Genomic DNA, 26724 nt, shown 5'->3' on the forward strand with positions numbered 1-26724 from the left:
GCACCATTGTTATACTCAAAGTTTATATCAAAGATTTTATTTCCGTTTTTTGCATATGTATTTACAAAACTACCAGTGCACTAGAAGTGTCATGTACATTACAATAATGTATGTTGTGTTGGTATTAACCAACTCCTTTGAAAGCAACGATGAAAATTTAAAAAGAAAATAAAACAAAATGAGATATACTGGTGAGGATGATCATCAGCTGTGTAATGAGATGATGAATGGTTATGACATACGAGGGTTTTCCGTGATAAGACGATAGATGACGATGAAATCGATGTATCATTGATGTCGATGTGAAGAAAAGTATTGATACCAAACATTAGGATTTTTAATCGTCATTTGTTTCGGCCGTGAGTTGGACAGACGTAATACGCAACCTCTTGTCTCTCGTCTACTCTTCCGACTTGAGACTTCGGTCTTCTAGTGACGGCATGTCGTCAGGAACGATGCCAACAACTTTTAGGGTAATGGTATGATGTTCCTGTCAGCCGTGTATGTCCGTTAAACGAAAGGGTGTTTAATGACGCTAACCATGGCACGAGAGCATTGGGGGAAATTAATTGAACAGGAGAATTGTTTGACTTTGACGTCGAGGCATCTTGACACCCAGACGAGTGCAGCCCCTACACATCTCAATCTCCGCAGCCAGCTTCAGATTTCTGTAACTCGTCGTTTATGCGTCCGTCTACCTGTGGACAAGAAATCTAAACTTGCTGTGCGGACTGGCGCTGGACTTGTAGGTGCGTACCTGATTCTGTAGATAGGGGAGTCCGGTGGTGGAGGCGGGGGAGGCGGCGGCGGCGAGGGGCTTGGAAGAGGGGAGGGCGTTGGGAGAGGAGAGGGAGTAGGGAGAGGAGACGGTGTAGGGATATCCTGGTCAAGGTACTCAGTCGATGGTGTCTCTGGGTAGTGCTGGAAGTGGTTTGGGATTCGATCAAGAGATCGTACGGAGTACGTCGGGCGGCGGTGCGGACAACCTGCATTGACTCTCCGCGTGGCACACGGTGGGCTGATGGGTCTCACAGCACAATGCGCTGTGCTGCACCTATGCCTGGAGAAGCTTGCAGATCGCGCCGGGCTCGTAGACAGGGATTTCATACTATCCCGCATCCGGCTGTAGCGCCGATGAGGACAGTAATCAAGCGGAATATTATTAGCGTCCGAAACGATCACATTATGAACCGAATTCGGCCTCATTGGTTTCTTTCGAGGTAACGAGTTTGATCGAAGATCAGTTATCATGGTGAACTCTTCGATAAAAGACGCAGTCCCATTCTCAAGATCATCGGAATCCAAATCGTCTTCATCCTCCTCATCCTTATCACTGTTATTGCAACTCCCAGGGGCTGGAACCTGCAAGAAACCGCCGCTAGGGCCGAACCTGACACACAGCGCTTGGAAATAGAAAGTCGAATAAAGCCAACTTACGAAAGTTACGATGAGAGTATACGTAGTCACTTGGTATACACCGAAATAAACAGCAGGCAAAACGCACAAGGCGGAGGTGAAAATTGTGAGTGTTGTCATGCAGACCGCCGGTCCAACTTGCGTGAAGGAGTCTTTTACTCGGTCGTCTCTCTTGATGTAATCGGACTGGCGGTAGGCAATGGCGTAACGAACAGTGTTGCTGGTCGATAATCCAACTGATATTGATAATATTCCGCATTCTAGAAGATTGAGCTCCCACCCTAGGAAGATGAGGATCCCCACTGAGACAGCAGTTGCGAAAATGATTGAGACGGCCGCGTAGATGGTCAGCAGGAAGTTCATAGTCGTCACGAGAATGACCAAAGACACTATGCCAAACGCGATGGCGATGGCCAAAGTACTAGTCGGTCGGAGCGCCACCTGGAGGTCATAGAAATCAAAAGAAGAAAAGAACCAGGCACTGTCTAGACCAGTTGGAGCACCTTGCCGAGAAACCTTCACGAACCTTTTTATTTTCTTGTAGAAGGCTGCGACTGCGTTATACTCTGCGGACCAGTGGTCTGTCGTAACAACACTGAAGATGAATACTGTAATGTTATCTCGGCTGTCGAAGAGTGGCTTGCCTAGAAATTGAAATGGACTGGCACTGCTGTTATCATACACCAAATATTGGAACAACTTTGCGAAACATTTTACCATTGTTTCGCGATGGTATGGAAAGTGGGAGACCGGCCTCTCGCAACACGGGGAATGGTCTACTTTAGGGACTGCTGCGTCCCTGCAGGGCCGGGCCATTGCGGGCGGTATGAGATCCATGGTACACTTCAGCTTCCTGCTGTGTGTCCCTAAAAACGGCTGCGCAACAAGGCGATGACAGAACTGGTGAAGCCACTCTATAGTCCGCGGGTGGTAAAAATCAAATCGTGTGTCAAACACTGTAGTTCCTCGATCATTTGGGTCAAGCCAGTTACCATTGTCAGCTGGTAACGTCCCGAAGACTATCTGAATTGTAAAATTCTGCGGATTGGCCCCTTCTGTGTCACGATCAGATAGTAATAAGTGATTAAATTTGTTGTTTAGATTCATGAAGGTGCCGAGAGGATGGTCTTCTTGGAACGTCCGGATACCTTTATATCGAGGGAACGTAATATTAGGCCAATAGTAAATGCATATGAGACCGCCAATACCGAAAATGGTAAATCCAGCTATCCAAACGTACCAGAACCGTAACACTATCATTGGCAAGCAACTTCCATATACAAAATTCCTAAAACCCTTTATCCTTTTGACTAATCCTTCAACGCACAAATGACACGAATTTTTCCGCTGCGTTGACGAATTTTCCGTTTCGTTTCGTTTTGTGCTATCCTGTTCACGTTTTAGATACTCCTTACTCTTCTGCACTACTTTTTCGTTTAAAACTAAGATGGCGGGCACTACTGTCATGACAAGACAAAAATTCACAACTATTCCCGTTCCGGAGAGCATTCCAAAAAGGCGAATGGAAGTGATGTTGTTTGAATAATTTGCATAGAAAACGGAAGCAATTGTAAAAGATGCCACGAAGTTCGACAATGCTGTATGATGAAGCACGCTTGACAATCTTTCTTCAAGTGTAGCCTCGGGTTTCGCGAGTTTTACCTGATGCCATAGGTCAAAGGCCAAGTAAATGACGTCTGCTCCTATTATTATGTAAATGAGGACGGCACAGAAATTAACATAAGGAAAGAAGTCCAATCCAAAGATGACGTGGTAAAAAAAGTATGAAATGACACAGGTCATTCCGAAGCAGGCGGTAGTTGCCACGGCTACGACGACCTCTTGGAAGAACATGCACATCATCAGCAGAGCAACAAATACCCCGAGAGATATCAACCCGACGTCTGAATTGAAATAGGAATCAAATATGATACTATTTTTTATGACGTCAATCGAAATTACGCGTAAATTCCTCGGTTGTAATTTCCCAGCTTTGTAAACATCCTGGTAGAAACTATCCGTCAGTTTTTCATCCATCCTTGTCATGGGTAGATGAACGACCGTCATTGAGCCTTTGTCCTTTGGTATTAAATCAACTGCGGGGTTCATGAAATTGCTGTCCATCAGATAGGTGAAGATATTATAAACAACGTTGTATTCCGTGCACATGTTTTGAACACCCGGGCACTTATGCGGATTTTGGTAGCAGTCTGATAATAGGAAGCCATTGTAGAAATCCCGCGCGCACGCGCGGATGATTTTTTTCGCCATCGTGACGTCAGTGTCGGTTAGGTCTGCACATGCTTTACGCCTCATCACACCAACATAATGTCCTATTGATAACGACGGACATGTTTTGTTGACACCGGGATACGCCATGATGACTTCGGTGTCCATTTTGCAGATTGTGCGCATGACGGAAGACGAGAAAATGTCACCTCCGAACTTTCCCTTGATGAATAGTTTCACTCTTTCTTTACCTGAAATTAGTGAAGGTAAAAGTAGAAGTTATTAGTGCCTAAAAAGGTTGGTACGAGCACAGCCACCTGCCATCTTCGTCACTTACCATGGAGAGGGTGGTCACCTGATCTTACCTCTTCCATGCATGGCTGACAATCATTCAATATCCGGGGCACTTCCTCATGAGCAAACATGATACAGTGATTTGTAACGATTGTCATCCAATCTCGGCAATTCGACAGTTGGGAATGCTTCATTGTTATCAATGTCAAGCCAAGTGCAAGACAGGGTTTATTCATGCGCTTTCGAAGCCCGGATAAATGTACATGAAGATTCTTGGTTCTCAGCTTAGAATCTGAGAGGCAGATTGGCAGAGATATATGTCATTGTTGTAAAAAAGGAAACACTCCAATACATCACTGCGGCATCCTAAAGAACCACTAAATGTTTTTTTTTCTGTTACCTGTTGCACGGATGTATAGCAAACTTTACATCCGTGATGGTAGTTTTTTGAGGTTTTTTCTGTGAATGGACACGAAATAATAGTTACCTATAGGTTCATACAAGCGACACTGGTATAAAACATCTGACGCAAAGTCGGAAGACTCGATGGTATCTTGAGGAAGGCTCGAGTCACGGGAGCCAGCAGGGGCTAAAGTAGGCAAGGGGTAGTCCTCCAACCCCGGGTACCATCGCGTAGGCTTTGGTAAGTAGCTGAATTTACCCTTGCGGATACCGGCTTGGAGGTGATACATTGCTAAGCTGGCATTCTTGATCTTGGTACCTCTTGGTTCGAAGCCCTGGAAAAATGGCCAGATTTTAATATTTTCAACAACCAAATATGTTTTTTGCGTAAGCAGTGCCATGCACTTCCACATGTTCAGAATACCGGTGTATCAATGTATCTTGCCAATGTATGTTTCAATCAACCGTAAAAACGCCTGCCCTCAGAGCATCGCACGCCAATCATTCCCCATTGTACGATCGCATTCTTACGGCGTCTAATGCCTCTCCTTGGATCGATTCTCCACGGCTAAGATAAGTCGATACATCCCATTTTAAGTGAAATTTAAACCAATATGTTGGTGGAGAATGTCTCTTGTATTGAGCTAAGATTGGAATAACGCTATGAAATATTGAAGATACGATTTTCGTGAGTTTGATTTTAAAAGAAGAACTGATTCAAACTCAAGTATGAATACAAATATTTAGGAATAGACGAATACAAAGAATTCAGAAGGCCGTAGTTACATAGGGTTCACGTTGTCTCTTGTCATGTTTCACTTGTCACGAGCTAGTTAACTGACTTAGGCTTGAAAACACGACGTAAGGGTGAAAAGTGACATCGTGAATCGTATGTAGCCCGCTCTTTGGAAATGACATGTTCATTCTTCATGTCACACATGAAAAGTGACACGTTACATGTGAACTTCATATGATTATGAATAGTGACTGTATAAAAACGTAGATGGTATCTACTGTAGCATTATAAGCTGGTATGAAGGTCAGGATCATCCTTTCACACAGGGCTCTGAGATCGCAAAGCAGTTAATTGAGCGAGGTCGGGGTTAGATAGTCAGAGTCAAAGAATGGATTCTGATCTGGTAACGGATACGTTTAAGCAACCGTTACGCCGTCGACGAAAAGATTATAGATGACACTTTGCCCTGCCTTCCCGCAGGCCTTGGGCAGCTGACAGGTCATTTCACCCTGGCAGTCAAACAACAACTACACTGTAATGTGCAGTGAAAGAGATAATCAAGATACTAATCTATTGTTAATCTCGTTTAAGAATGTGATTCAGATCCTTGATAGATCGGCATAGTTCCATCGTCTATTAGATTTGTTAAACGATAATCACGTTACATTGTCATTCGAGATTGTGCAAATTGAAAGCTCCGATCAGTGTTTACGCGGCCATTTTTCTTTTGATTCCCTGGGTAGAGGAATATGGTCGTCCAGGTTTTGATATCCTGTAATTTTGTTAATACAACTTTGTCATACGGAAAGAGGACTGTCCCGAAGAAAAAGACGACCTCTTTGGCAGAAAATCTTTCGTCATTGTTATCATCATTACCCCCATTCGCTGTACCATTTGCGTTATTGAATAATTTGCTAGGCGATTAGGAAGAGCACGCCACTAGAAAAATCAGCCAATTGCAAGAGGTGATTAGTTCGGCAGGTGTTCCTATCATCACATTGAAGACTAAAAAATCAGTTAATAATTTACATTGTGATGAAAAAAAAGCTTTTATGCACAGAATAGGACTGATGGTTATTCAGGACGGTGGTGCTGTCTCACAACATTTTGACATCTCAGAAGCACCACGTGATCACCTACCTTCATTTGATTGGATAGATCGGGAATCAAGGGCGGACGGTGGACCAAGATCCCGGTCAGAGCGAGGCTGAGGATGAGGATGACTATCAATACGACCACCAGGGGATATCGCGCCACGAAACGAGAATAACTGAAAAAGAGAGTTCAGAGATGTATCTCAACCAATTTCCTTAACACTGCTGAAGCTTGTCAATACATCTGCCATGCTGCACATTTCATGATGATTTACGAGCTGAAGTATTTTCCGAAAAATCACTCCTTGAAAAGTATACATGTACTTCGCAAGCAAATCATCTTACGAGAATACAAACGTCAAATGCTCCGAAATGCCCTCCGAGTCTTTCAATAACTTTTACAAATCTCCAAATATTGGAGGTATGGGTGATGACAGCGAGAAGATGCAATCATCTGTATCTTTTCCGAAGATTTCAAAACCATTGCTCTATATTTCTCAGAAATCGAAGCGCTTCAATTAATTATAATTGCACTCTAAGAAATGAAGAGGATCAATGACATTAACGCAAGATAGTTTTTTGTGACGTTATGATAAATCATCTTGCGCTTGTCGTTATGACTAACTTCTCTTTTGAAAATCGAAGTACGTATTCATGTAATGTCCACTTGAGCTTTACACGGTAGTAGGCGCCTATATAAGAAGTGTTCTATCCCAAACAAAGAGACCCAGGACGGGGACCAGGGTAATCACCTCAACAATTCTCAAAGGAATCGATTTCCAAAACCGGATGACCAGAACTGACCTTATCGGTGACCCAGACATATAAATACTTTGAGGTATTGAATGGTCATAAAAGCCTTTCAGTCAAGCCCTACATCCCACAAGACATCTTGCTTGTGGACAGTGGATGGTCATATGTCTGACCTGCTTGAAAGGATGTCGACTGAAGATGAATGCTTCCGGCTTTGTATCAAATTTGTCGTTCTACAGATGAAAATTTTTTTAAGTCCAAATATTTTTTTTCTGCTCAAACTGAACAAACATCATCAGTCTCAAAATGCTATGGCTTTGAAAATTTATTTTTTTCACTTGTTTTTTTCTGCTCAAAATTTCAAGCCAGCTCTGCGCAGCTGTCAATTTGGATCTAAAAGCACGCAAACTGTTCAGTGCTAATAATGATAAAACGAGCGAATAAATCATTAAAGAGAATGTATAAAACTAGCATTTTTGGAAAAGCGATTGATAAAAAGACCATTTGTTCCAGCATAGCTGGGGTATATCAATGCAGTACTCCTGACTATTAAAAGTGCTTTTGAATGAAAATCATTTGCAAAGCACTGTACAATTTAAAAAACAACACATAGTAAAAGAGAAAATTGTACACAGAGATTAAAACATTCATAGAGATTAAAACATTTAGGTGCTGGTGTCGAAGTGTTCAATAAAAAGGTGAGTTTTAAGATGTTTTTTTATTTTTCCGTGATAATTCCGTGAGTTATTCCATTTTCCTTGGAATTTGGTCATGGAAATACTGTAGCATAGTGTGGGACCTCGTCCGCAAAACACTGATGCATTTACGATGACCACGAACCTGAGTCTAGATTTTGTGCTCTGGTTTTTCCATCATGCTGCCATGTTATCTCCGCTTCTTCCTGATCGATAACATGCACCGCGAAGTCCTCCCTCGATTGTATGTAGTGGGAGAGTGTGTTTGATGTGTTAATCCAAACTGATTAATCGTATGATGATCATAAAGAGTGCGAGTAGGGATATTTAGCTGGCTTGGATGTGGTGTAGATTTTGCATGCACTATATTTTCTGTAATGTTACTAAAAGATGCTTTTTTTCTAGAAGACGATTCATAAGTTATACAGCGGTATGGTATAGTACTGAGAAGAGTTCACACAAACAACCAAGCATCCATTCTAATCTCCTCTTCCGGATTTTTTTGTTCACTGGGATAGTCCTAGTCGTACAAGATCTCACTCAAAGAGCAAACAAACAGAACAATACATCATATAAACAGTCAGAACCGATAAAATGATATTTATGATCCCATAGCGGTGCTTTGAAAGATTACATTCAATGACAACTATCAGAGATCATTACTCTTATGGCGTATTTGCGCTGACGTTTTCCATTATTTACCATTGCTAAGCGTTACAAAAAGATTATTCATTCATTCACGCAGATTCTGAAGAGACTAGTGGTCATCATCAAACTGTCTCTGAGAAGGCAATAGTAAGATCAGCCGACCAGTTTTAATCAGATGATGTGTGGAGAGCCTACCGCAAACTACTTTGGAGCTATATGACACTGAAAGCAATTGAATGACAAGAAACATCATTTTTTGAAAATCCCATTCAGCTTCGAGCTATATTCAAATCGATTGAGACTGCAAACGCATAAGAAAACATTGCGGATAACATTTCATCTTGTTACCATACCGTGCACTATAAGCTGGAAAATATCACAGCATATTTTGCATTTATAGGGTTTCTAATACGCCAAAGTTCGATGTCAGTGTAACTTTTATGCCTGAAAGTATAAGTTGTAATTTTTTTATCTTCCATCAGGGAGTGCTTTCGCGAAAATCTTATTCAACTCTGAGCTGTTTACAAACTTAAATGAGCCGGCGATCATAGAAGAAAAAACATTCCCACTACGATTTCATCTCAACTTATAATGAGCTTGAAAAGTCTGTAGATACAAGGCTTCCCCGAAAGGACAAGTAGGAATAAGGCCCAATCTCACTTCGCTAGTAGCTCTATCCTGTTTTTAGTCAATTGGGATTGGAGGCGTTTTATGTTTTCTCTTCAAAGGCGTACAATTTGTACGACATACGTCTATCTATGAGCATAACATCTGCAACTTTCTGACATGTCAGTCGAAATCTCCCTTGATACTAAATTTCCAATCGACCTTCTCGGATACTCAATTCCCTCTAGTCGCATAGAAGATATTCCAAGGTGGAAAATACATGTTGCTCCATAAAAATAGAAGCGTTGTTAATGAATGGGTTAACCCAAGAGGTTCCATAACAAAAAGTGTTATAAACAATTTCGTCATCCTTATTGAAAAGCAAACGATGTCCTAAGATGAGAATAAATCTGCAAATTTGAAAATCCCTGCAAATATTGAGCGTGTAATGGTTTACACCTGAAGTAATCGCTGGCGTCTCATCTTGAGGGAGCCATCGAGTCCATTGCCGCCCATCAAGAGTGCCGAAGCAGGTGTTTACCTTGCGTTGTTACAGTAAGATAATGGCCACTTTTACGTTATCCAAATGGTGGTGATTAAAGTAGTCCATTAGTATATTAAATACGTTCTACTTTTGAGAATAGCGAAGGAGAAGGCCGACTGAAGCAACAATGGAGCACAATCGACATTCTCTGGTTGAACATTCTCTGGTTGACTGTTTTTGATATTTACCACTGATGCACATTCTTAAGAAGAAGCTCAGTCGATGAAAACGTTTGCTGGTGATGGTGATTAGCAGGTTGTTTTGTAGCAAAGGGTTTTTCAGAAGTAAATGTCCAGACCCTTCTGGGGTGCTGTGCGATATCTTCAAGTTTGGGCTTTCTCGTATCTGATTTTGTAACCCATCACAATTTGTATTTATTGGCCCAGTGTCACCGTTTCGGCCCGTAAACGAACAGTGAAGGGAACACTTAAGTAGTATGTAGGTGATGTAGGGATGAATTTGACCTTTTGACCTACTTTCGTGTGACCTCAGTGGATTTAGGGTGAACACCTGATGTACCCTGGTAAAGAAAATGTCCAAGAAATGCTCTTATGAGAGAAGTTTTGGCACAAGTGACGTTATTTCATTAAACATGCGTTTAAGAAACAACGCAAATTCCTCAACAAATAATCCCTGTGCGTCTGCAGTCAATTTTCTTTAATATTCATTAATTGTGTGGCTGTTGTGTCGTAATTTGATGCTGCAGCATCATTAAACAATCTCTTCCTGTTATTTTTTTTTCAAAACCCATCTCCTAGCTTGAAACTAATATTGCAGCAACCCAAGGCTATGTTGATAGTCTCTACGATATTAAATTAGTTGTAGAGAACTGTTTTATGTTGCATGGCTGCACCAAAAAAACAATGATCAAGTGGCAACAGTAGTGGTGAATTATTCAGGGACCAGGAGGATGGGATTACGTTGTACCAATTGACCAATAGGTGTCCCTATGATCTCATGTTCATCAACGCTTGCTCACTTGTACCAGGAGTATTTCATCATTTAGTCCAACCAGCTCCCTAACAGTGTTTTTATCCACATGGAGAACATCAAAAGGACCCCTAGTTTTGCCTTAGGCACCCTCTCACAAATGCCGGCGACTGCTAGTAGTTCGTAGGCTTGACTGGATGTGTATTTGCAAAAGCTTGATGAGATGTGACAGGCGTTTCTGCTTTAATTAGTCGCAGTCTTAGTATTAATTAGACTTCTGAAAGCAATTAGTCCTCTCAGTTATGTTGTGATGACACCGACCTCCATTATTGGTATGAAGTAGCGTCTTCCCACCAGGACAGCTGCTAACTTAGAGATGACACCAAATCAATATTTCGTTCCGGATTATTGGTAGCATGATTGATCCATTCCACGCTTTGTAATATCCTGAGCTAATCTCTCTATGGTGGTATAATCAGAATCTTCATTGACTCTTGTTAGGGATCATTGAAGCTAATGGTAGTGCCTGTCATAGCTGATAGGTTGCAATGGGTGAAAGGCACAATCAGTTTTTGTACATCATAATGGATGTACTAATTATTCTGTCAAGATGGATAATGACCATGGCCTACAGCACGAACAGCCGTTTTTTAAGTTGGAAAAAGTCAATTGGGTCATTTGGATGATGAGTCCATGAATATATTGAAGCGGCTGAAAATCTAGCGCATATGCAATTGCCTCACTGGCATTTGATTCCAGGAAGTACGGTACTGCAACCGAGGATGATAGTTTAAAGTGATGTTGACTGAAAGGTGATGCACGTCTGTATGATGCATATAGGTACACATTCTGTGTCATTCAACAACCTTCATACCAAATGAGGCGACACACAGTCTATACACAAAGTTAACGAGTTGAGAAAATAATCATTTCCTGTGCAAATTACTTTTTCGATTTTTGGAACTCTTAGCAGGAAACTCAAGGCCCAAGCGGACGGGACATATCGGTAACCGATGGTATATATCTCCCTGTATTTCCTCATTACACACGTCATTTAATCATAGGCTTGCTGTCAAGGGTTCGGAGCTGAGAATTGGGTGATGCAAGTATGATACACCGGTTTCTATCTGAGAGACAAGTTGTTTAGCCAATACCAGCTATGAATTATTTGCAAGACTTATGACTGCTGGGATTAAGTGGAGAGTCTCTGCCCCCCTGGTCATATGTCTTTTGTACCATAACCATAATCTGCCCACGAATTGGTGCAATGGCCACTTAATCATCGCCAAGTCTAAGAAAAAAGTATCTACAGTATTGAAAAAGCAAATTTTCCTACGAATCTCGTTCAGAGAATCATGCTCAGCATTCATGGCAAAGCATTAATCACAAGAAAAATGAAAAATGGTACCGTTGTGGTGAGATCTTTTCTACCATACCGATGATCTAAGTCCACAGGAGGGGGATGGTTGGGAAGACAATACATTCTATTGTAAACTCGTTTTATTAGGTAATTGGTTACTGAAGCTATACGGTGGACGAACAATGGAATATTACTTCTTGTCATGCAGACTAAGTCTCAACTACCACTGCTACTGACTCTGGCTCTTCTCCTTATGGATTTGCCACTGTTTAAAGCCGATATACGTATTCTCGTCAAATCTAAGGTCAGTTTACTTACACATATTGATGGTGTGCAAACATGGTGCTTCCCACCAGCCTACTTGGCAGAAGGGCATGCTCTGCATTGAGAATGGTACGTATTGATCATCAAGGCCCATCCCGTCACCTTCGTCAGAGAGATGCGAGTGTTTTTCCTCACCGGTCGCCCTCCAACCTCCTCACCATCAATCAAATGTCGTATGCCAAGTCAGCAGCCGCGTTAAAAGCCCTCTGACCTGTCACTTCAAGGAAGACAAACGGACGGGATAATGCTTCTTTCACACTGTGTTTATGATGCCTCGAAGATATCTTGTGGGCGTTGGAGGTGTGTTAGTCCCTCACAAGGATGGTGCGGCGAGTCGAAGTGACTAACATAACAACAAAAGTTTGACTGATAGAGCGAATTTCACAGCGTGAAATGGCCTTGTGCGATTTTATGTGCTGGGTAATGTTTGTCTTGGTTATTTTTTTAAAGCCTTGGTTTTCCCTCACAAATACATTTAATTTACCTTTCTAGCATGGTAAGAAACCAGAACAAATAAATCACGTCCTCTCCATAACAAAACAACCATCATTAATTCATGGCACATCCAACCGCTAATGCAAAACCCATTTCCTTTAATTTAATCATCTTAGCGAACTTAACTAGCTTTCAGGGCGACTGGATAATGAACAAGTTGTGCTCATCAATACAAGAAACTAACCGCACTCTCTTCGCCATATTTGTTTGAACAGAAATCGAAAAGAATTGTTTTATCATGTTCCAAGATGGATGCCGGGCACGTAGTACACACGTGCTCATGGTCGTTTCCCCTTTTGAGAAGATTGGATAATCACAGTACTGCATGAAGGTAAGCTGTGGAAACAGGTTTCATCCGTACACTGGATAATTACAGTATTGTAGAGTAGGTTGCAAAACAAGTCTTCAGCCTGAACCACTGCAATGTTCAAGCCCCTGCCACCGGAATGTCTGAAGAGAGCCTCCGGAGACTGAAATTGGTAACTAATCTCTTCTGGAGTTTTGAAGGAGAGGATGTTTTTATCGGGAACACATTTATTGATTTGGGAAAGCTTTATCTTTTGATTGTCATACAAGATATCAGTTTGACATCTTATTGTATTATCTACAACGTCCTCCATCAGTGAAAGAGCAGGACATACAATTGTTACTAAAGGTAAAAGCACCAAAATAATGGCTCTGAATAGAATGAAGATGTTTGGTGGCCACTCACTCAAATTTGGTACATGACACTTACTCCCTATTGAATGCTTATATATCGTGTCTTTAAATTGGCTCCCGGATATAATATTCCCCAATGTAATTAGGTGTCTTGCTATTCATTCTATCGGCGTTCTCATTGGTGACAAACAGGGGGAGTCTGAACATCCAAAACTACCTTGACTTTTTCATTTTTCTGTGTCCTTTGAGAATCAGATGGTGTCATTTTAGCAAACAAGTTACATGTATCGTTCTTTATCTTCATGCCACTGAAGAAGAACAATCTGTTCACCTACATTATTTACTATTCAATCTATTCAGGTGTACATGTAGCAATTACAGAGAAGTTTGTCAGAGAACTGTTATACTCAAGTCCGCATTCATGACACTGTGTTTCATCAGAAACACATACATAAGCGCCTAAAATGTACAGTGGAGTTTAGCTGTCACGCCATCAGGGGAATTGAGGATTGTCTATTCCGATTAAACTTTAGTCTAAGTGGAGAAAATTGCTTTCAGCTTCAAATTATCCCTGTCTCTCATTAACGAATTGTGTAGGGAGTTACTTGTTGTTCATTTAAAAGCGTTTTCTTAATTGTAGCACTTTTTATGAGTCGTTTGGGAATTTTTTTCGTTCTAATTGGTGATGGGGCGTGCGCTCTGAGTTCTTCAGAGTAGTAAAAGGGATTGGCAAAGAAGTTTTATCATAATTTACTGAGAATCACTTTCTTAACCATGACCTTATTGTTCTTCCTATCATTTGCCAATGTTTTGGTAGAAAGGAAAGCCGCTCTTGTACATACCCAATCACACACGTCGGACGCTCTTGCACTGTGCTACTATGCATCTCATTGCCTTAACCAATTCTACAATCATAGCTTCCCTATCAAAACATATCTCGCCATAACATCAAATGCATGTTTGCATGTTTTGTACACTATGTAAACACTGTACAACTGCAGAGTAACGCGAGCAAACAAGACTCATATTTTGTGTCACTTTGAGTGTAGCAATAAGTCAGGAGTGGGCGGGATGCTTTCAATGTAAATTTAATATTCAGAAGTGTACATAGCGCGGCTTCGACTTCGGATATGAAAGTCAGAGAACGTTTGATTAACGAGCGAACATCGACGCTTCAGCACAATGCGCTTCACTCAATTTGGTTGTTATTAGAGCTTCCGTGCAATTTTGCAAATTGGATACATGGATGCATTAAAGTTTCATTGGATCCGTTTTGAAATTGTTTTTGTCATATTTCTATCTTGCTCTAGTTGATTGGGGGAAATCCCAAGTAGTTAAATGAATTCATTAAGCAAGGGTTACACAACCTTCAAAAAGTATCTCTGAAGGCAATGCAGTTAAGGCTTCCAGAATCGCTTGAAAGATGAGAATAATTATGGCAGTGAACGTTTTATTTTGTTACCTTGACCAAACTACATGGTATGTCTTGTATCAAACGTTGAATGACTAATAACAGTAAGATTTTAGTTCTGTGATCAATTTGATAGAGCCTAGATGATTTAAGAGACTATGGTTCATCTTATCAAGCTTACTAATAATGCCATCTAATTGGATACACCGATATTCGAATGAAGTATGTACATTACTATCGCTTTTCCGTCCGAATTGATTGCTTATGCTTCAAGACCAATTCCTCCTCCCTCCTTAGTGTGGCAATCTAAACACCCGATACCATTTTGACATTATCGCACGCATATGAGTTTCCAATACGAACATTAACAATATGAATTATAGTATAATTTGATATAAGCACTAAGAGAGGAATAATTTATACCTTGTGGTTATTGATTTTTTAAAGGAGACTCAAGAGTTGGGAAATATTGAGTTGAAAAATGCAATGTACACAGATGCATTTCAAAGATATGAGGAAATCAACATTCAAAGTAGGTTGATTATTAATCTTAAAGTAATTCGACCTGTCTCAATGTGATTGATTTTGCAGAACTGTTTGGTTCAAAGAGGAACATAACGTAATTGTCAGAAAAATAGATATGCAGTTCTAGTAGAGTTAATTGGTCATTACGACCGAGAAGCGGGTAGAAGCCAGACACCTCGACGTGACACCTGCAGATATATTGAGCCTGCAGTCGCCCTGAGCGATGTTTCACCTACATCCGCTGGATAATTGCAAACGATTCCGGTTCTGCTGTGCGGTGATGCCTCGTATGCCGCAACAGGAAATTGTTTTGAAAGCCATTGGCTGGGACGACGACACGTTATCTCTCGTACTAAATGGTGCAATAAACATGCCAGTGTTGATTGTCCGTGTCATGAACATGGAGGATATACAGACGAAAAGAAGTACGCCGTGACTTAAATGCGTGACCTCTGACTTTGAAGATATCCTACCTTGACACCATGCATTTTAAAATGCAAACAATGCCTTGAAAAAAAAACATGTTCGGTTCAGTCTCATTTGGACATTTCAGTCACAATGTATATAATACCTTATTCAGAATGTAGTAATAACTAGTTAATACTTGATATCCTCGGGTCTCACATTTTAATCTACACCTGTCGTCGTTATTAAATCAAGCGATATATTCACACTTGACAGCGCCAAGAGCAGATCTATATTTCATTAGAAATGATGAATACACCAGGGGATCAAGTGACTCTTTCTGGTGAAACAAGATGAAGCGCTCACCTGTTCTTCAGACTTTCAATTTTTCATATTTTACAGGCGAGTGTGTCGTGCCCATCTGAAAATCCGCCCATATGGAGGCCAAAGTCGCGGCAGTTTTGAAGAAAAGGCTCATGACCAGACCACCAAGACTACATTGCCAGACTGGCTAATAGTCGCTTAGTGTCATTTTTATTTACCATGGCGCCTATCTCTTCGCGCCATCACAGGTTTCATTAACCAACTTCCCCATCTCTTTCCGCTATCGCAGGTCAGGAATGACTAACCTCTCCATTACAATAATTCATTCTGCCAATAAATATCTCCCAGCACAACCAAAGGCCACTAGGAATGTCTGCTCCGTCCCAGGTTGTTAATAGCTAACAATCTACTGTCATCTATATCCTCACCATAAATCAATGACACTTACGTTACCAATAAACCAATACACAGACCATAATTCGCCACGGCTTTCATTGCCATAACTTCTTTCTAAGCCAGTACACAAGCTCTGGACGAAAAGGATTAACTTATTCCACCAGTAACATCACATCTCCACCCTTCAAGAGCACAAGAATGCTCCCATCACTGGTAGCAATGGTCCATCCCTTGAACCCACATTAGTCAATAACACTACACTCAGTGTACTCAATGGCACGTTCGTTATCAATTATCCATCAACCACCGTATTGAAATGCCAATTGCCGCAGGACTCTTGTTTGGACCCTTTCCTGTAAGTAGTAAGGGATGCCATCCCAGGGCATATACGGCCTATATATGAACTCATACAAGCGGCAATATCAGTAAGTGCCGTTCATATCCCCAGCGATGTCTGTCAAACCTCTATCACTAAATTCATTTTGGTCTAAAGTGGCTTGCCCCAAACCACCGTCAGTCAATCGCATTCCCCCTGCAAATAAACCTATCTGGTGACCGCAGACCCATCACCTATTAGTTCTGGATCGTCAGACAAGATCGATGGTCAATTTATAGATTCGTCACCTAAGTACCCAGACCTTTGAGCAAATTTATCATATTCAATAAGTACTTCGGTTTTTTGTTTATGGGAGAGTTTGTTTCCGATAAAGGTAAATACGATCCAATTTTTGGGCACAAACTTCGACCTGATAAGTCTAGCTGATTAACCTGCCGCTGTTGTTGTTTCCCAATAACGTTACATATACTAAATATACCTTTCTTCATCAAGTCATAACGATTTTGGAGTTCAACGAAACTACGGATCAACAGGATGCTTCGTGACATTTTGACAAATAATGAGACGAGAAGATTTACATGTTAACACTGACCTTACAGTGTATTAGAATCTACCTCCGCTTAATGTAGTATAAACCCGTCCATTGTAAGGATTGCATGGGTTAACCAAAGCTATTCTTGTTGTTGGCGACCACATACATATTTGATGATGTGCCGTGTCACAAAAGGTTGTGGTGGAAAGACCAGGTCTTGCAACAGCTCCAGCCGTCTCCTGAGTACTTTCCCTGGCAGATGTGGAGTTGACAACATGAAAAGTGAGTGGGAGTGGATGTACAGGTGCCTCTCTATTAATAAACAATTGTTAGAAATAAGGTGGTACGTTTGCATTTCGGCGCTGTCTGCTAGCTTGTCAGCCTTTTCATTGAAGTTGATGCATGCGCATACCGGTGATAGAATCCTTTGTTCCATCCTATCCTAGGACATTTAAAACTTCCACACTAGTTCTAATCCCTGCCAGATCATGCAGTACCTCACCAGTCTTAAGACGGGCTGATAACACGTCACTCCCCTCAGGCGAAACCGCCTTTGAGGGCCCAGAAGGAGCTTCCACCCAAGCAATTACCTTGGAGTTGCTTTCCCTGGTGTCATACCCTAAATTACAACCTGCTACAAGGCGTCAGGTAATCAACTCGAGCCAAGGAGAAGTTAATCTCGGTGAAAATAGGTTATTTCGCTATCTTGGTATCTTGTGGATTCGACGAACGAAGCTCTACCTGCACGCGATTTTGTCATCAGGGGCGTACGAAGGCATGATACGCTGTCGACCTGTTACGTCTGTTGACTGAGGCGCATCTGTTACAAGTAAACCTTTAACGTGTGAAATAGGCATACTGCCACTCATCCGGCATAAGCACGCCAACACAGTACTTTGTCGGGGAAAAACCAAAGAAGACTCTCAGGAAACCTTGTTTAGCTCGTATAACTGTCACTTTCAAAGCCAAGGTCAGGCCCGGCGACGAAGTGCCGTGCACGACATTTTATTGGCGGAACCAGTTTCTATCATATTTTTTCTCTCAGAACTATCTGCTGATAATATCACGGTCATTTCAAAAAACTAAATGTGCCTTCTTACGGGTGAACAGTTTTGTTGGCAAACACCAATGATGGAGGGGATAAAAATGGCAAATTCTTAACTTGCATTCTAGGATGTTGGCGTGGTTGTTTAGGGTTGGTAGTTCACTTAGGTTATAGATCTCCCTAGTATCTGTTCAACCCCAGCATATACACTCGGGGAAAAGGGTTCTTGTGTTTATGTCTCATCTTAAGGATGGCCTGTGAAGAGAATTTCTTCTCAACGGCCAGACCTTGATTCAAACTCTGGCCATAGGCGTGAAAAAGCTCAAAGTTGTGTCAAGTGCCTATTTTGTGGTCCCATAAACAGACATCTTCGAATGCCATTTGGCAGAATTGATATATCTGTACACTCTACGATATTAGTCCACTTCTCACGAATAGACAAAGCGATTACCGCCGGAAGTTTTCACTTGCTTCTTAACATTCCCTCGACAGCAGCCCTATAGAAGGAAGTCATGGGATCAACGCGTGAGCCCATTTAATTTAAGCGATAGTACCATGAAATTATGCAGGGACACGATTCTAATTTCCATGGAGTTGCTACACTCAGTTGGATTATCTCCAATCGCCCTAAAGGCATGCTAGGCATCACGTTCGTCTTAAAGGCGATTTGACTCAATCGGGTCGATATTTTGAGTCCAAAGCTCAGGTTCGTACTCGGCGTAAAGCGCCAAATTTATGATGACTATGACCTACATGCACGTTACTTGAACAGCCACACTGAAACCCAAAATATATGATCGACAAGGATGACATAACGTGCTTCTCCGAGCCTGCCTGAATTTGAAACACACAATAGCTCACCACATCAAACCGATTCCCGAGGGATGGCATTATTGAAAAAAAAGAAGGGTTAATGTAATCAGGTCTGGCAATGAGATGATATACCGTTAAGTTTATCTCATATTATCGCAAAGATTTTCTGATGCCATTCGCGCGTTTCTTTTGAGCGCGGATAATCGGATTTTCGCAATGTCATTTTCTGCACTTATCAGTTTCAGGGGAATTTCATTTGCCGCAAATCCACACTTAAATGAAATAAGGATATCGCCGATTTGACGGCACAGTCGACACAACCAATTTTATATTATTTTCACATTTACTACGAATACATTTGATCGTTCTTTTTATTGTCAATCTGATCTATGTGTTATGAATACCATAACAATGTAGCCCTTGCCGGTTTCGACCCATCAACCACCCTGAACTAGTTTCGTGGGGGTCGGTGTTACAAAGATTTGCCCTGATCCCCTTTGATAAGACATAGTCCGGAGTTATATAGGGTTCACGTTGTCACTTGTCATATTTCACATGTCACGAGTTAACTGACGAAAAAACCACGTGAGGCAGAAAGGTGAACTGATGAATCGTATGTAGCCCGCTCTATTCGTTCTTTATATATCACGCATGAAAAGTGAACAGTGACACGTTACATGTGAAAACGTTAACTCCATATAATCGGAGCCGTATGTGTGTGCTTGATGTTTTCTCCAAATAGAAGATATAATGTTATTCATCGTCAAGCAGGTAACGGTAGACGGCTTTGCCAAGCTCAGTAGGGTGGGTTAACCAATATAGCCCGATCGTGTTTATAACTAAATTATCCCAATTATTGGGCAGGCGGGCACCTTCATCTCATAACCCGGAATGAGGCTGAACAATATCACGTCTGCGTGACCTGGGCGATGAATGAACTGTATCTGAACACAAAGGTACAATTTGTTGGATTAATGATATCAGAAATGGTTTATGTCTTTTTTTAATTTTCGTATCTGCCACATTAGTATTCACATTACGGGCATTGCGTTTTATTTGATTCGCATTCAAATGCGACCCATCCTCGCAATGATATGATTAACGTACGCTTTAGAATATAATGTCCATTTGAGTTTTTAACCCTCTATACATGATTTATGAACCTGGCACCGCACCGAGAAAGCCTCTCGCACGCGTTCCATTGCCATTTAGCTGCAACCAAGCCTTTCGAAAAAGCAGATGAACATGTGCATCCCCACATGTCGCTCGTATACAAATCATTCCATCAGTCCGGCGATATCACGTGATCAGGTCGATTTGTCGTTATTTGCAAATGAAATGTGATAAACTGAATCAACGTGATTCTTTCCCATTGGCCAATTAGATACGTATACGGTTTATCAAATTCTTCAAGTTGTCGCGCGTAACGAGAGAATCTTAATCAAGTTTGCTCAAGGAGGAATATGCGGCGAAGTAGTTTTCTGGAGCCAGGGTGGTTACACGATTTTACCGATAGAGACACTTGTACCAGGAATGCGTTTAATTATGAATCAAACACCACCCAGTCCCCTTAGTGTGCACATTCGTCTCCTGAGGAGGGCTAATTTGCATCACCCTCTTCTCCTGTATAATGCATATTGTCCTTCTTTAAATGCGGTATAACGGCAAATGTTGACTTTTTTCATCATTCTGACTCAAAGCAAGTCCCAACACGAGAAAATAACATCCAATGCACTGATACATGTAAATCAAAACTGTTGGGAGTAGATCTAATAACAAGCATAGAGATAGCAAAACGCATAGAACAAATTGAAACCTGATCTAACCTCTAGCCTCTAGTACGACCAACATATCGATAATTCAAAACTCTTGGGTGAATAAATGATAGGCACCACATGACAGACTCCCATCACATTTTCCTCCTGCCATGCTCCTGTATTATAGATACAACGACTATTGGATTATTGCCGTCTAATTGTGTATCCGCTCCCCAACATTCTGTCCAGGGTCGCAAGGGGAACGAGACAAGCCCATCCAATCAAGGTTCTTCGCATGATTTCCCACAGAAATATACGATACATTTGAGGGGCGGTTGGGTGCCCAACCTCATGGGGCGTGCACTGCTTTCACCGGTGGAAGGCCTTAATATGGTCGTTGCTTTGGTGTGGAAAAACGATACTCGTAAATGTGTATGTATATGTACATGGAAACGAATCTACTTGATTTCGCAAAGACATAAATCCGTGAAAAGGATGGTTTCTGCTGATAACCTCGTTGTTTTAACACGTATCGCCCAGTAAAGAGTGCCATTGGTCTACTGACGACATTGTCGTTAAACAATCGCCCAGCAAAGAGTGGCTTTGGTCTACTGATGACATTGTTTATAACCAATCGCCCAGTAAAGAGTGCCATTGGTCTACTGACGACATTGTCGTTAAACAATCGCCCAGCAAAGAGTGGCTTTGGTCTACTGATGACATTGTTTATAACCAATCGCCCAGTAAAGAGTGCCATTGGTCTACTGACGACATTGTCGTTAAACAATCGCCCAGCAAAGAGGGCCTTGGTCTACTGATGACATTGTTTTTAACCAATCGCCCAGCAAAGAGTGGCTTTGGTCCACTGATGACATTGTCGTTAGCCATTCGCAGCAATGGATGATTGGCCTTGAAATGGTATTGTTGTTAACTATTCCAAATCGCTCAACTACATTGTACTTGTAATTAGCTATCAGCTATCGACTGGCTTCATTCTGACCATAGAATGTGCCGAATAAGGGGCGTACAGGGTTAAGATTGGTCGCTTGATAAGCTAGAGACACTGTTTTGAATACGTTGATGCCTTATATCTCAAGCGAATCAAATGTCTCTTTCTGACAGAGTACATCACATTGACGACACGCCCATCGGAGCGCGTAATACACATACCACACAGATGATATTAGATTGATGAAATTGACATGCTTCGTTTAAACTGACTTTTGCATGTTGAAAGGTATAGGCGCCATATCGAGCTTCAGCCAAGCCTCAGTTGCTTGACAGCAACTGAGGCTTGGAAGTTGAGATCGCCATTGTCAGGCGTATTCAATTTCTACCCTAGTATCTATCATTTGTCAAGCAATAATGGGTGGTTAACGCAGTCGCCTCTTCCGACGTGTTGCCGTCTCTTGAGCTAACAGAATCAGTTAGAGGAGAATTGATGTAGATTTGAGGGATAGTAAGTTGCTCCCGAGGCCTGCTGTCACTTCATCACTGGCACAGTGAGTATTATACACATGTACATGTACATGTAAGACTGCGATTATATTTCACGTCTTCACATGTAACGTGTCACATGTAACGTGTCACTTTTCATGCGTGACATGAAGAACGAACAAGTCATTTCCAAAGAGCGGGCTACATACGATTCACGAGGTCACTTTTCACCCTCGTCGTGTTTTCAAGCCAGTAACTCGTGACAAGTGACAACGTGAATCGTATATTACTCCGACCTAAGATACATTCATGACATGCTACTGGACGTTGACGCTTACCCGAGCACAGTGATGCGAATTGCACCAGGCTATAACGCTCTATAACTGACTCGACGTGTATCAGTTATAATACATGCACGCTCGTCGTTGATGAAATAAAACAATTAGACAGATTACTAATATGGAGGGAGATAACTGACGAGCTATTGCTCTAAAAGTGACGGCCGAGAGCCCCGGTGCTGCATGTCAATTAATTAGCAACTTTGAAACGGAAAAACATGCGATTGTCTAAGTGAGTAACCCACTGGGAATTTGAATGCATATTCAACTGTGCAAATGTAACTGGTTCTCCAGCGAACTCCACGACTCGTGCTTTGGTGGAAGGGCGTTCGGGGCAGAGGTTCCAGCGCTCTCAACCAGACTTTGTTAGTTTCTTTTTTCAGGCTTCAAATCCAAAGTTCACATGTCTCAAATTTTACAAGAACGAGCCCTTTCTACTACTCATTATGTCAAATTTGTTGAGCAGGAGTTACATGTACATATGTTTTACATTGTCGCTTGACATGTTTCACAGTCAACTGGTGAAAGGTGACATCGTGAATTGTATGGAGATCAGTCAGCTCTTTGGAAATGACTTGTTCGTTCGTCAAGCATGAAAAGTAAACACCCCAGGTGATGACGTAACGTAATGCATGTAGGCCCACTGTACACAATGACAGTTCCTGGCGAAATGGCGAGATGAACACCCGTTTGGTGTGTGTGCTCCTGTAGTCTACAGGTTTACGTCGTATGCATGCACGTGAATTACCGAATTTCTTGTGCTATCATGACCGTGATATTTTAAAGCGTGTTCGTTTGATATTTAGTAATATGTTGGACATCTTGGACTGTACTCGTCAATCTTAATGATATATTGAACATATTGGATTGCTCTGCTCGGTCAGCTACTGGCTTGTCTATACGTTACATGTAGGAATATTCGTGGTATACGTGTGCCGGTGCGAATGTATGGTACAACAAACGTGCGATTGTTCTTAGTATATAGTACATGTATGTGCTCATGGGATGTCCAGAAAGTACCCCGTTCAGTGGATCGCTTACGGTTGGCACAGAGCCGGTTATTCGTGCACTGGTTTCAGGTGATGTAATATATAATCAAGTGTGAATGGGTTGGTCTCTATTGTGATGTAAAAGGCAGATCGAGAATGACAAAGGGCGTTCTGAGAGGCACGCGCTGGTAGGCAGGGCATTGTGCGTGCGCTGGCTTGGTGGTGATGTAATACAGTGCAGGCCGGTACTGTTTATAATTCGTGAAGTTCTTTTGTTCGCGCCTGATGTGTGTCGAACTTCTCTATTGTGTGACGACAGTCGTGCTTCTACCACTGATGATTGTGTCCAGTCCAAGGAGGTTTCCCTGATGAAATAAAAACTGCTCCTCCCGAGCTATCTTTCGATGCAATAGGCTCGGCCATGCTAATAATTACTTGGCACCTGTTTCCATTACCGTCATTTTTTCGGCAGGTTCAATGCCGTGCCGTGCTAATATAACAGCAGTGCAAACAGATGCTCATTAATCTGTTCTGCTACAGCTCCTTCAACTTGCCCAAAGTAAATGTGTTTCCCCGCCAAGATGGCTGCGAGATATTCACATCTTTGTAATAACCAGCATAGTAAACATGGAACGTGAAAGTATCTGGTCGTCCTTGAGTGCTTTGAAGAGACGCTTGTGGTAGGGATTAACCCTAATGACTTGGCCATTTCATCATGGCGATGCTGGAGGGATTTGTCAGATGTAGCGAGGTGTGAGAAGAAAATACAAATTGCGCTGAAATTGACATGGTCGACACATTACGGCCGGTAATCTGTTTGTCGGTGTTGTGAGTTTTATGTACAATAATGTACGTATAATGAAGAACATGTGTGTACATTTCGGTTGGTATGCGTTAGTTTGGTTGTGTGGTGTCTCGCCGTAGTAGCTTTGCTTCTTTTTGAAGTCTACATTTTATGTCAACTGTGGCGGAATGTTGGACAAAATGAAATCTGCACAAAATATTATGTTAACCATTAACGTCTTCGCTGACACTTTCATCCGGAGCTGCACGTAACCAAGCGCCATGCTTTTAATAGCAAACTATTGACCGGTCCCGCAAGCGCAAGTGAAGAGGCGTTGAAATATTGGTGAACTGTCTTACCGATGGTTGCGATGAAAGCAAACAAGATGGGGTTAGTGCGAGCCGGAGACAGCATTCGCTGTGATGCCCGGTGGTAGAGGAAATACGCGCGATTGGCAGGAAATGCGGCCGCGGCAAAGCATAACTGAGAAAATAAGCATTGTGAGTTTTGAACTGAAATCGACAATTTAAAGTTTTAGTTGAGTGAATGTCCGGAGTTAATGGTGAATCGACTGTTCCGAAGAGCTAAGCGTTAATTAAGGTGTAATATCACGCAATGAACTTGGCATGTCGTGATGTAACAGATTAGCTGCTATTACAGCTACATGTACATAAAACGACTTAGCTCTTCAGATCGATAGTGTTCATGATTCAATGAATGTCAGTGTACCTACAACGTATAGAACATTATCACTACTATACGTTTAAATCATCAACCAATTCCAAAATTTAAACCTTGAGCGCCTTTTGAAAGACATCTTTGGGGGCAATTCCAACACACTCTTAATATCATTCAATCAGGCATTTCAGGTAGCACACGCAACTTCAATTTCAAAAGTACTATAAAAAAACCTAAATGAGACACTCGGGGCGTTTGTGGAAAGAATATTGGCAATTCATGTTTGGTTTGGCTTCACTGCGCACGCATGGGGGAATTGGGTAACGAGGATAGATTTCGACCTTGGTGAGCTCAGGAGTGAGATCTACAAGACGCATGTCGTTTTCCTGATGTGAAATTCACCATTCCTTCTGCTGTGGCTTCGATTGGCTATCAGTAACGGATCTCAAAAGTCCATCATGGAGCATGATCAGAACGATAGTTTACAAGCATATCAAATCCGCCTTGGTCGATATTGTCCTAATATCCGGTATAATTCCATCACTTGTGATTCTATCTGGAAACGGATGGCTATTGGGAGAGGACAGCCTGCGTGGCGTATAAGGTCTGCGCGATTTGGCCCGGCAGCTCAATGAAGCTGTAGCTTAAATGTGACCTCCGGTTTTACTGGTCAATGCCTTCAGCTTGATCAATACCGGCGATCAATTTCATGATACCAGTAAAAACTCCAATATCATCGTCGTATTTAACCTTTTGTATAAACGGGAAGGGGCAGAACGCTTTCCACAAGCATGTTCAACTAAACGAGTTTTTTTTATTTGAGTTTATTTGAGACTGATAATGGTACATACTTGGATGCACAGACATTGGTTTCGGTTAGTGAAGCCTCATGTTTGACTGTCCACGTCGATCTTGTCTAACCGTGGGCTACAATCGCCACGCCTTTCGGGTCCGCTCCTTCGACTGTTCAATATGTTTACAAAGGAGCAGTCAGAGGCGGTTGGTTGTGCACCGGTTTGAAAGGAATCCTCTTAATCATGGTAACACTTGGGAACAGATCACACACCTGTATATGAGATCTGGTCAGTGACGCCCAAATTACCTTCGACGATGTCATCCCGTTACTTATCATCACTGACTGTTATCTATACCACTACATGTATATCGCTGATTGCTTTCTAATGCTCTTATGAGAATGGCGAAGGTGGAAGATGTACGTGTAACTGAAAGAGATGTAGCATTCTGGTGCATACTCCGCGGTGTGCGGACGAAAGAAACATACAGAATTGGACTATGTGTATTGACAACAAGTACAACAACAAAAAGATGTGGACAAACTGCCGAAATGACGACGAGAGAAGTGCTTACCAATTTGACATCCTGCCGGCAGAGACGCAACCTTGGCGAAATCAATCAAGTAAATCCAGTGCAAACCAGTTCCGTTGCCGATTGGAGCAGACGACAGCAATCCCAATGAAAAATTGTACAGTTTTCGATGCCGAAGTTAACAGCATGGAGCACACAGCCATCCGTAAAGTCATATCGTCCTCGGCGCACTGGTACGCCGGCGAGTGTATACCGCAAGCTGAGCCTTTACGGCAATGCCGCGGCAGTCCCCACTGCGGCAAGCGTGCGCTTCGCGAACCAATCAAGGGTATCTCATGCGAATGCTGTAGCAGACTAGATCCTCCAATGAACAGCATCGACCGACTTCCCCTACGAGGTTATTAATCCGTGACAATCTTTCTGATGCCTGAGCCTCTCAAT

The 26724-nt window shown here is 42.0% G+C and overlaps 1 protein-coding gene across 1 annotated transcript; it reads right to left on the reverse strand.

Moving 5' to 3' along the window:
• Nucleotides 1-176: 176 nt before the first annotated feature.
• On the reverse strand, nt 177-26499 carry LOC135496258 (protein dispatched homolog 1-like). The gene is made up of 4 exons (XM_064785491.1): nt 26326-26499; nt 6218-6347; nt 4427-4676; nt 177-3896 (listed from the first exon to the last, which is right to left on the reverse strand). Exons 1-4 carry the CDS (start codon nt 26334-26336, stop codon nt 661-663), a joined length of 3627 nt encoding a protein of 1208 aa, XP_064641561.1. The 5' UTR covers nt 26337-26499; the 3' UTR covers nt 177-660.
• Nucleotides 26500-26724: the final 225 nt, after the last annotated feature.

The sequence above is a fragment of the Lineus longissimus genome, chromosome 11 (genome assembly GCF_910592395.1).
Source record: "Lineus longissimus chromosome 11, tnLinLong1.2, whole genome shotgun sequence".
In the NCBI taxonomy this organism is placed as follows: Eukaryota; Metazoa; Nemertea; class Pilidiophora; order Heteronemertea; family Lineidae; genus Lineus; species Lineus longissimus.